Here is a 12,425-nt window from a genome sequence, read left to right on the forward strand (position 1 = left end):
GCATGAGGGTTCATTGCAATACAAGTTAAAGCTAAGCAAAGATCCTTAGCCAAACTTAGAACAGAAAACTGATTTTCCATGCCTTCAGGCTGTGTGTAATTGTAGATACTGGCAAAGATTTGGCCTACAGGTAAAATGGTTTATTGTATGTTTTTTCTTTATTCCTTTGTTTGTGAGACACTTACCTTGCCTTTCTGATTCAAGGGCTCAATAGTTAAGTTGTCAGTGCCAATGTCCACAATCATCCCCATCTGAAACCCATCAGTTGGGTGTGGAGCCCAAACGGGCTTCCCGTCTTCCATTGTGGGATTTATCCAGTATTTCCTGTAAGAAAAAAAAAATAAAAAAAACTTTGTATACAAATTCCGTAAGTCATCAGGATTCACTACACAGACTTCAGTTTATTATGCTTATTCCTATTATTCAGTGTGAAGGGAGCCAGCTCCCACAGACTGGAGCCAGCCTTTTTCCAACCTGCACCACTTTGCCTAAAGAGGACACCCTCAGATTTGAGTATGGAGAAGATTCAAGAACAGATCAATTTCTCAGGGGATCCACACACTGCTCCCTGCAGCTCTTTCCCCAGCTTCCCTAACTTGTGAACCAAGAAAAGAGATCAATTTAGAAAGGCAAGACAGATTTCAAAGCTAAGACTATACTTAGGAGTGTGTATATATATACATATATGGATAAACATGTAAAGACACACGTACACACACATATATATATCTACCTGGATGTGCAGGCAGAGGGTCACATGACTAATGGATAGTTGTCTGCACCTGATTTGGCGAACAAATACTTGAATTTCTGCAAGACTCACATGTTGAGGCATGTGGGCAGAAATCCAGTCTCTTGGCATTTGAGACAAATGAATGTGTTCACTCTTTTTGTGTGGCTGAGACTACGGTTTTTAAATAACCCACAAATATATTTGGTCTCGATTTATTATACTATAAGCCTTTGAGAGACTGACCTCCTGATACTGTAACACTACAGCTCTGCCTCTTAAGGAACACCAACCTTACTTTCTATAAAAACGTGATGTGAGAATTGTTTCAGAAGAATTTTCACGTACAAGTGAAATGGATGCAAAGGCCAAGACGTTCAAACCTTATGGTCCTCGAGTTATGCAGCTAAATAAGCTCCCAGTTAAAAAGGAGTATTTGATTACACGCAATACGCATTGAGCTGACCAGGAAAGTTGCCAAGATTGGCGCACACTGAATGGCTCATGGTGCCATTTTAAAAATGCTGAATTGGTCCCTTTTTTTTGTGGGTTTTTTTTTTTTTTAAACCTACTTTATAGTCCTTACCCTAATAAGGATAGAGTCCACTCAGCTTGAAAGGCTCACTTCTCCTGGCTGTTTCTTACTCTCTTCCAAAACTCATTCAGATACTAAACTGACATGCTTTAGTGATTCCAAAATTTGTAAAAAGTATCTCATACCACAAAGGTGTAACTTGCATCTCTCAGCACAAATGAAATAAGCCTACCAAGCAGCAAAGGAAACACTAGCAGCAAACGCCAGAAGTCTGTAAACTAGAGAAAGTGTCCCATACTTTCTTTTCCCACATCTGAAGGAAAAAGAAGATCCAAAATTTCTCACAACCAGCGAAGGCTGCAGATCTCTTTGCCATAGGCAGTGGCAAGGAAGAAGAATGACTGGCCCACCAGAAAGCTGTACAACCATGAGCAGAAAAGGACATTCTTGTCCCACAGAGGATCTCTCAGGACATACTGCACTTCACATACTTTTTATTGCCTCCAAGGACAGGTTAGAAAGGTTTGAAGAGAAGGAAAAGGCTTGCTGTGATCTCTTTGAGAACGCTTCTGGTCTTAGCATCTTACTTAACAGCAAACTGTGTCTTATTCCTTTGCAACTTTAATGTGAAATAATAGAAGATAAGTAATTCTAAAGAAAAAACAAAGATATTTTTTAAATTAAGTAGTATTCTAATGGGACTTAAAAAAAAACAGCTACTTACGTTAGTGTTGATGTCTAGTTTTGTGTTTAAATTTACTCAGTTAATCCGTTCTTTTCCCCCGAATTCAGTTCAGGATGCAAAAAAGCTCATGAAGATTTTAACAAATATTTCTCTTGTATCCTACTCATGCAATTCATGCTATTTAAAACATTACAATTATTACAGGAAAACTTGTGGGTTACTTTCCTCCCACAAACAGAGCATATTAACTTCTTTTAACTACTCACAGGAAGTTTATGTTCTAAAATCTCCAGTGTCACATTCACTTCTATTTACTTAAAGCCTTTTGACACAGCCCATGAACTCTACGAAGCAGCATCTTCATCATGTGCTGCCATCACCATACGATAAATCATGTAAACAACATCTGTATTCACTCACAATTGGCTGTTGGCCATTTTTTTTTCACTTTAGGATACTGAAAAAGGAATATTTTTCTTCCAGCAAGATCTGACCTCTGAGTCCAACTGCCATCATGGGCATAGTTGCTAAACAGCTGAGTTTATTTCTGGCTATAACCAAGACTACATTTCTTCACAAACCTATCATTTGCTTTTAAAATGCTAGTTCAACTTAGTACTTAAGCTATATGTCCAACAACCACTAAAAATAAGGCTGTCTTTTATATCCCGAGTAGCATAGCATGGCCAAGGCTCCAGACATAACCATATGGCACAAGAAACAAATTCTAAAATTACTACCAAACTTTCAGCAGAAGTTAGAATACAACCTCCCCAGTTCACATCCAGATGCTTCTGCTTTGCTTACCAACAGGGCCTCCGGCATTCTAATATATTCTTAAGGCTACTTCATACTTTATTAATGTATTATGATAGAGGAGTGTCACAAGTTGAAAAAATCCTCTTGAAGAACAGGGCAGTGACTGAATTCAGCCACCACCAGGAAATGCATGTTTAAGAAGAGTACCTGAGGCTTTGCAAGCACCTAAGAAGCCATTGGGTGAAAGCATCTAAGTAGAAGTGTTTATTCATGAGACAATTAGTTTTAATAAATACAGTCTTCTGTCTGAGAAGTGACACAAAACCAGTTGTAACATTTTGGTTTTGGCACCACTCCATTTCTGTCCACTGTGATTCCACCAGGGAACACACTGAAATTGGATACCAAAACCAATCAGGTCATACCTGCTCTATTTACCCCTTCATCTGATGTATGTGCCATTGCCTTGAGACAGATGCATGAAGCCTATTTCTGAACAAGCTCTTAAATAGCCAATTTCAAGCCCAGCATTTTAAGGTGAGCAGAACCAAAAAGATCAAAGTTCAACTACTAGGTAAGTCCTCGGAAAGAGAAAACATCACTTTTTAACAACATGGAATTGTATTTACTGATTAAACATACTCACAAGAGTACAAACTAGAAAAATACGAGATTTGGATGGAGAGCCTTCAAATCGCATTTTCACCATAAAAACCACAGACCCAGTCTGGTTACAGACCTTTCATTAATAACTATCAGTGGGAACAAACTTTTTTCCCCAACATAGCATGCATCTAATTCAATGTACATGCAGTCAGCTTCACCACACTGCTGAAAGAGCACACAGCTTCTGAAAACAGTCAAAGCAAAGGAGACTCACGTCCAGGCTAAAGCACTAAAGCAACACCAACACCAAGGAGTCACCTGAATGATGCCTTCCAAAGGAAGCCAAAAGAAGCTATCTTCCACATTTGTATTTGTATAGATGCACTCAATATATACCTAACTCTCCACAATTAAGACTTCTTCCAACACGAAGAAGACAATTCACAAAGGTCATGTTTATAACTGGGAAGTCAGCTGCTCTTTCTCTCCCTACAGTCTGCAGAAAGAGACCAGGAACCTGGTACTGGAGTTTTCTCTCTGTTAAGTAGAAAAGGGATAATAAGAAAATAAACCTTTGCCTAAACGTTGGAAACTTAATTCCTTCAAATGGCAGATTTTATTTTTTCATAATTGGCATGCAGTAATTAGACCTTGCCTTAATTATCAGTAAGAGTACTTGACACATTCAGCACTGGCTAAACACTAGTAGCCAGCACTTCAACAACTTGAAAGACAAAGCTATACTGCACTACACAGATTCCAAGAAAAACACTCATCAACATTCCTGAACTTTCCTCTGCACTATTATCTCCCCTTCTGGACAATGTTTAATGGTATTTTTTTCTCAAAAAAATTATCTACATAACACATTGAGTATATGAAACAACTACTAATTCCTCATTTGAAAGCTGACACGCTATCACCCCACTTACATTTACCTAAACAGTATTGATTTTAAAAGGATGTAATACAACTGTATTTGGATGTTTTAGATTATTCAAAAGGAAATCAAACACTACCATCTCATGAAAGAATTCTAGGAAGGCAAAATATAGTAATGCAATCTAAACTTGTTAACAGAGCCCAGAGGTAGGCATTTGCATGATCTGATCCTATTTACTCTCTATGAACAATCTGCTATACCAAAGCATTATACTGATCTCTGAATTAACTCATTAAAACAAATGAAAAATTGGACTTCATTAAACAACCGACAGTATCTCATTAGGAGATGGCTAAGCCTGAGGAAAATAAACTAGCCAGAATAGGTACAGTAGCAAATTATCATAGTAGAACACATAGGCTATTTTATATTAAAAACACCTCGTACTTGTGTGTTTGAGAGCTGCTCAAAATTCTCAGATTACAGCAGGCATGTGAGAATGCTTTGGGAAAGGTCCTGTGAACGTATAGAAGAGAGCAGACAGAGAAAAACATTGATACAGAGTGGTAGCTTACTTTCAGACAAATTACTTTTTCAACCCTAGTTCACTGCTTAACTGAAACTTCAATAAATTAAAGCTCAGGCAGCATTCTGCACTCTACTGCAGGTGACACAGTATTTCAAAGGAGCTGCAGGTATAGTACCGATTTATTTTTATTTAAGCTAAATGCAATACAGCTATAACCACACTGTTTAACTGAATATTAAATCCATTCTGGTTTTATTTTTATTTACTTTTCCAATTCACTACAAACTTGCTCTAACACGTTCTGCTTCATCCATGTCACACTGCAGCTTTCTCATACCTAAAATAACATCAGCAAGGTAAGTCTGTCAAGTGGAGACTTCTGCCAAACTGGAAAAGAAGAAATGAGCTGGAATATAGCTCAGCACAGAAGTATCTTCAAAAATAATTTCCTTGGAAAATCTTAATGCCAACTTGTTAATTATCAATACATTGTAGATGTATGCAAGTAAACAAAGAGTAATTATTCCCACATCTGAGAATTATTAGCTAAAATCTTCTTTTAAAGCTACCTGCTCTGACTGCTGGAGACAATTTGAGTTCAACAGCTGATGGATTTATTCTCATGGCATGCTCATTTTCTTGTATGTTTGCATGTATCAGCATGTTTTCAATAATCAGCAGCCAGAAACTGATTTCCGTAGTATTTCCAGATGAACCACTCTTTGTATTCACTTTGTAATTAGCATTCACATAGGAAATACCTCCTCTGCTCTTGTGTTTACTACTCACAATGTCTTCGAAAAGACAAGACAGTCCCTCATGCTTAAAGCAAAGGAGAAATCTCATTTTATTTTCTCCACAGTAAACATGGCAATTCCCAATTACAAAAAACTGTTCCAGACCTCTAAAGCAAAACTGCAATGCTCTGTATCACTTCTGAAAACAACTTTGCCTAGAACATCTGTGGTCCTGGAAGAACGGATTTTAAGGAGCAGAAGGGGCATGGTAGGGACAGGATTAGCTGAAGACCTGTACAGCTTCCTCTAAACCATCTCACCTTCCTGTCTCTTAACTGCTGCTCAAGCCAAATCACCCCAGATAAGCTTCTGGCTTTGCTCCCTGGTTTTGCGTCTTCCTCTCCTGGCCACCTTGAGAAGTACTGATGCAGGGTGGGAGATGGTCTGAGTAAGAACAAGTACTTTGAAAAAAACATACAACTATTTTACCTAAAAGAATAAATTGAAGGGAACAAGCAGCTTCCATTTGTCCATCAATACCGATAGATTTAGCTCTCCACAATTGTAGTATGGAAGCATTTAAAGAATGACTCAAAGAACAAGCCATTATCTTATATGAAGCTTTTTTGGGGACCCTATGAAAATGTTAACAGTAGTTCCAGCTTCAAGAGTGTAAAATCTACCAAAAAGTAACATCTCACTTTTACTAAGCCAAATCAAAACCGCTGGCTGCAAAACCCTCAGTTGACAGTTTTTCCATCTGCCAACAATGGTGGCTGCAGGAGCAAGTGTTTGGGGGGGAAGCTTTCCAGTGGACTCTCCCCAACCAGGTTTACTAATTTTTTTAATACATCCCTCACCAGATCCTGCTACAAAGATCTTTGTAGCACCTGACCTAACTGTCCCCCAAGTGCCCTGGGCCCACCTGTGCTCCCCATGGCAAGTACAGACTGGATTCATCAAAATGGGGGTTATGCAATAATATCCTACTGCAGAAACAGCTCAAAATGAGAACAAAACAAACAAATTAAAAAACCACTCTTAATTTCATGAAAGCTAGGCTGAAAAAGTCTTATTGCAGCAGGGTAGTTCTAGTTAAGTTCTTAACAAAATTCTAGCTAGTTTTAAAATTCTGTTCAACTTCAATAGTAACTATTTATCCAATTCAACTGCTGTCATACAAGACTGAGATGGATTTTGTACAGCTTGTAAATTTGTAAAAGTCTAAACAGAGAGGTTGTGCTCTTTTGACATGACACTGAGAACTTAAAACTCAAAATCATATTAGGTTCAGCAAGGTCTGATGATTTTCTCTGAGATTCCTGCTCTTCTGCCAGCTTTATAAGCTACTGTTCCCTCAATAACATTGTTTGTATTTTAGTTCCTACCAACAAAATAGTGAGGTCTTTGTCCCAATTCTTGTTCATGAAAATAACCTGAGTGGAGCTTCCTGACAAACCAAGAATTAAGTATGCCAAGGGGATCTGCACAAGCATTTTTAACCAACAGCAATACCTACTCCAGGATAGATATATATATATATATATATATACTCTTTCTGCAACAAGCAGAAAGAGGAAAAGTAGCAAAACCCAAAACACAATGTCAAATTTGAGCAGTGAAGTTAAAATTAAAGAAAGAACTCCTCAGTTATGGTCTGGACACCACTTCAGAAGCATTACAAAACAGAAATGCAGACCAGAAAAAAAGCCTTTCCTCTGCTATGAGGCAGATTTGAAAGAGGTCGTTCAAACCAACTTAACTCTTTCAGGCTGTGCAAGTCAGCCCTAACAAAACCAGCAGGCAGAGAGAGGGGAAGAAAGGACATACTAAGGCTGAACTTACTGAACAGATAAAGACATTAAAGCAAAGCAAAATCATCTCAAGCCATCTCATGATAAAGTATAAAGAACACATAGGATGCACTCCTCTAGATCTAGCTGGAGTAGTTCAAGCAGGTGAGGTGAAATCAGGAGTTTCACTCCTGAAGCAGTTGTCATGCCGTGTGACCACCGGCAGCAGTGCTTAAGCATGCCAACTTAAATCATGCTCCATGATAGCCTCAACAAGGTCAGGCAACTTCAAACCCCTTCAGCTAGCACCTTAACAGTGTACCACCTTTTCCAAGTGTAAACATCAGAAAGCACAAACACTTCTTGAAGGTTGAGGATGAGTCCCTCTAAGCTAATGCAGTTTAAATTCTCCTCCGGTTATGTAATTTCCAGTCTTCCCCACCCATTCGTCTTCTACATCTCATACTCTCCTACTGTCAAATTAGGGAGCCTCATTTCCCCACCTAATGTGCTTGCCAAGCTCTTGCTCATCTTCAGGTGACCTAATACAAGAACTGCTGTTTTTATTCTCTTTTAAGACTATGCACCCACTGGTTTGTTTACAAGATAAAAGCTACTAATTGGCCGAAGTCTACCAAACACAAGGGACCTCACCTCTAGCACAAAAACTAGAAAATCAGATGACACAAACAAAAAACCAGTAAGATAATCTTTCCTTTGATTCCCAGATGTTTAAAGGAAATGCTATCACTCATCATAAACATTGGTTTGATGTGGAAATACCTGGTCACTAGCTTTCATAATCTGAATTGCAGAAGCTGCCCATTATGATAAATTATCAGCACCCCAGAATTATAATCCTCTGTAGACCATCATCAGTGTTGGCTAAAAGCACATCTTGGTGTAGTTAGCAGGGGCCTGTACCAGTTAAAGGAAGCATGTATTGCATTTTACACCAGCTTTTGTCAAGCTGATTTGGAAAGAAGCTGAATCACAGTAATTTATTTTAAGTCATATGAACACAGATACACCCAGAAAATTCATACCCTCAATACGAGAAAATCTGAGGAATATTTCCAACCACCAGTTTCAGGGGAAAAAACCCAAACCACAAACCAATCCTCAGTTTGAATGTTTTTGAATTTTGGTAATCTATCAGCAATTCAAGAACTCTCCACAACTTAACTAATTTTCAGAAAAATACTTGAAGTAGAAAGCCTACATGACCTGGCGACAATACCATTTTGTTAGAAGAGTCACGCTAAGTGCCCAGAATTCAAGCAACCCTGTAATTCCAACAGAGAAAGTCATGACAGAATGGTAACCTTGAGCCTGTCAGTAACTGTTCTCTGTGGGTGCCCTCGTGAATGTTTTAGAAATAGCCTGGGGACTCCCACGGGTAACCAACACACACTCTTGTCACCTCCTTGAACCCATTTGTCTTGTCATGTTTTAAACTTCAGCTATATAGCCCTCTCGTTGCAGTATAGTAGAACAAAGTTAAGTAAGTACAGAGATAAACAAGCAACCAACCTGCACTGAGTTTTATCAGTTTGATAAATACATATGTGCACAAATAACAGAACAGAGACACATTTGCATGATAAATTGCTTCTAAAAGTCCAGCGATTAAAAAAACATTGCCAAACAACACTTCCTGGTACATATCAGAGTGAAAATGGAACTAATACTTCAGAAAAATAAGAATAGATACTCAGCCAGGATCCAAGTCAAGTCAAATAAACTAGACACTGCAGATGGCAGCATCAAAGGCTGCTGGACGGTCTGCAGGAAACCTCAGATGCTTGACCTCAGATCACTGCAAAGAGGCTGGGCTAGAAAAAATACAATTGTACTTTCTGACTTATTACCAGCACAACAAATAGCAAGTAAATCAGATGTTTCCAAATAGTACCAACTTTGATTTAGCCACTTTATTAAAGGAGAAAATACTAGAACAAATGACAATCAGCATCTGCAGATTAACGGGTATAATCCAGGAACTGTTTACTGCCATCCCTCTCTGTACAGAATCTATAATTCTTTCAGAGACAGAATTAGTTCCTAAAAATGCTTACATTACCAGTTTCAATTTCCTTTTTCATCTCTCCGTATCAGCATGTACTTCTCACAAAAAGTACACGTGTAATTTATAGGCAATGGGATGAAACACAGACAATCCACTATAGATCAGTGAACTCGGGAGAAACTCCCTCTTCAGAAACGCATAACTAAAAAGGGAAGATTCTTGTCAAAATCTACTCAAATATTGTCTAAAAAAGAAAAAAAAAAGGGACAAAAATCTATTGCCAAGTTCACAGATGTCATTGATAAAGTAATTCTGAGGGAGGTGACTGAAAGCTTTCTCTTAACATAAAAGAGCAGGAGACTCATTTCAGACAGTCTTAACAGCAAAGGACAAAAAAGCTACTCAAAAAAGTGACAGAGAACAGGTTTTGTCAGCCAATCCATCAGTTTTCTTGGGAAGGTAAGTATAATGGGCCCATTACTATGACACAAGAAAACAGTAATTACAGCAAAATATAAAGATCATTTATACTATCTCAATCTTAAAAAAAGATTTGGAATGTATGCTTTAGGAATAAAATCCACCTAAACCCCATAAAAATTATCAAAGGGCTGGAACACCTCTCCTATGAAGAAAGGCTGAGAGAGCTGGGATTGTTCACTGCAAAGAAGAGAAGGCTCCCCAGAGACTTTATTGCAGCCTTTCCATACATCAAAGAGGCCTGTAAGAAAGATGGAGAGAGACTTTCTGCCAAGGCCTGTAGTAACAGGACAAGGGACAACAGATTTAAACTGAAAAAGGGTAGATTTAGATTGGACATAAGAAAGAAATTCTTTACAATGAGGCTTGCCTGGAGAAGCTGTGGATGTCCCATTCCTGGAAACGTTCAAAGTTAGGTTGGATGGCACTTTGAATAACCTAGTGAGGACAGAGGGGTTGGACTAGATCTCTTTAAAGCTCCCTTCCAACTGAAACCATTCTGTGACTCTAAAATAACCTTTAATTCTTCTACTGTTCCAGAATAGTTTGTATTTTTACAGAAGACCAAGTGCTGTAAAGGCTTGGCATCTGAACAGCAACAAATCAGACAAAATCTGCTATTAGCACTGACAGGATCTTGGCAGCAGGGAAAACTGCAAACCATAACAACTTCCACATTAGCCACATCCTGACCACAGCTCAAGTCTCTCTTTTTTTTTTTTTTTTTGGTAAGACACTAGCTCTCTGCAAGTTTTGAGAAAGTTCTGGGCTTCCCTAAACCTTGGCATGGGGTCATGCAGTATATGGACTTTGGACCACAGCTAATCTTTGCTCAGGTGCCACAGCCGAAGACAAATGTACTCCTTCCAAACAGGTTGTTTTTCTTATTACTGACTTGGTGTCTCAGGAAGCCGCAGAAAGCAACTGCTGCAGCTCCCATAGCTCCATACTTTTACAGACCACAAGTTACAAGAAATCCAGCTCAAGAACATCACGCTCAATTCTTATTCAGAAAATAGTTATAAGATTGAGATCAAAGTCCAACTGTGTTTTACCAACTGATTTTAAAACTTCAAATACATTATCTGAACACTACTTCCTGTACCCATCATGTATAAAATGTTACTTATTAATTTAACAGGAATTCTGCAAGAAAGTGCATCCCTGCTCATGATTCTGTTATAGTCAACAATGACTAAAAATTACCAACCAGCATTACCACAAAAATGGTTATAAATTTTCTGCCCAAGTATTACAAGATCTACACAAGAAACTAGGCTTGGCCAAATCCATCTTTTAGAAGAAATCTGAGTTTGATAGCAAGTGTCATGGTGCAGGCAATATAGCAAACACACTCTCTCTTCACATGCAAGAGCCATCACTGAGGCTGTGAACTGTACTGAAGCACAGCGACTGCAGGCAGGCTGGGTCTAAGTATGTCTGATATGAAAGTAAACTGAAAATAACTCATGCAGAATCACGCTCCCAGGACCAACCCTTAAGCATAATTACAAATTCTGTACAGAAGCTCATGCGGAGGACAAACCACCACAGTCACATGCTAAGATCAGCCTATTTATTTTGGCAAAGAGGCAAGAAGTGAAGTCAAGGAAAGCCTTTAGTCAGGTTGTAAATTCAGCCATAAAATGTGTCTCAGGTGTTTTTTAAATTCAAAACTTCCTGAGCAATTACAGTTGGAAAAAAAATCTGGGAGAATGAGCACTACCATGCTGCCACTGCTATTTCCCAATTGGGGTCAGTAGCTCAAAGATGAGAACATTTTTTTGTGGCACCTGAGCCTTCATTTCAGACCATGCAAAATATTTTATACAAAAAGCATACCTCCAGAGGTTAGAGAACTCTTCTAAGGAAAAACACCAGGTCACCGCGTCCTGCCACATGCAGCCTTCATTTCAATCAGTTGGAATGGTTTCAATCTAGATGCCTAGGACACGTTATCCATCTGATGATAATCTGACGGTTAGATGTTTTTAAGGGGGTAGTGGACCTAAGATCGGATGACAGAGTGAAGCAGGCACTCTGCTAAATAAAAAGATACTGCAATCATCACAGCCATTTTTTCCTTTTCCTCCTTAATTATATGAATATTTAGGTTCAATTTCATTTTCCTCTCTTTAACTAATATCCAAGAATTTCACATTGTAGTGAGGTGAGGATCATATTACATTAATTTTCACCTCAGGAACAAAATGAAAAATGGAAACACCAATATTATTTTCAACTCTAAGTAACACACTTCTTTAATTTTGTTTGGTTTTATCCCTTTCTACAACATTTTTAATTAAACTGAACATATTGTAAGGCAAAACTATTTAAAGTATTATGCTCCCAAAATCAAAGATATCTAACAGAAGTCATGTATGTATATTTAGCTATTTCTGGTTTAGATTTTGGGTTTGGTTTTTTTTACTAATTGTAAAGATTTTAATATCCATTATCTCAATAAAAGGAGAATTTCCGAAATAAAGGGCGTATTATTTACAGATTTTCTTCAAGTCAGTATTTTTTCTGAGTGTGAAAGAAGTTTTAAACTCAAGGGATACACCTATATTAGCAAATAACATGGTACAACAGGAGTAACTGTGTACAGTGAAACAGCAGCACTGAGGGGCCAGTGTCCAAATTACACACATTTTGA

General features: G+C 38.2%; 1 protein-coding gene across 1 annotated transcript in view; it reads right to left on the bottom strand.

The window, feature by feature from the left end:
• Window positions 1–12,425, bottom strand: part of MYO6 (myosin VI) — a 104,923-nt gene that overhangs the window by 74,430 nt on the left and 18,068 nt on the right. Inside the window, 1 exon segment of the mRNA XM_032681272.1 lies at window positions 186–324. Within this exon segment, the coding sequence (XP_032537163.1) occupies window positions 186–302 (117 nt within the window). The 5' untranslated portion in view covers window positions 303–324.

The sequence above is a fragment of the Chiroxiphia lanceolata genome, chromosome 3 (assembly GCF_009829145.1).
Source record: "Chiroxiphia lanceolata isolate bChiLan1 chromosome 3, bChiLan1.pri, whole genome shotgun sequence".
NCBI lineage: Eukaryota > Metazoa > Chordata > Aves > Passeriformes > Pipridae > Chiroxiphia > Chiroxiphia lanceolata.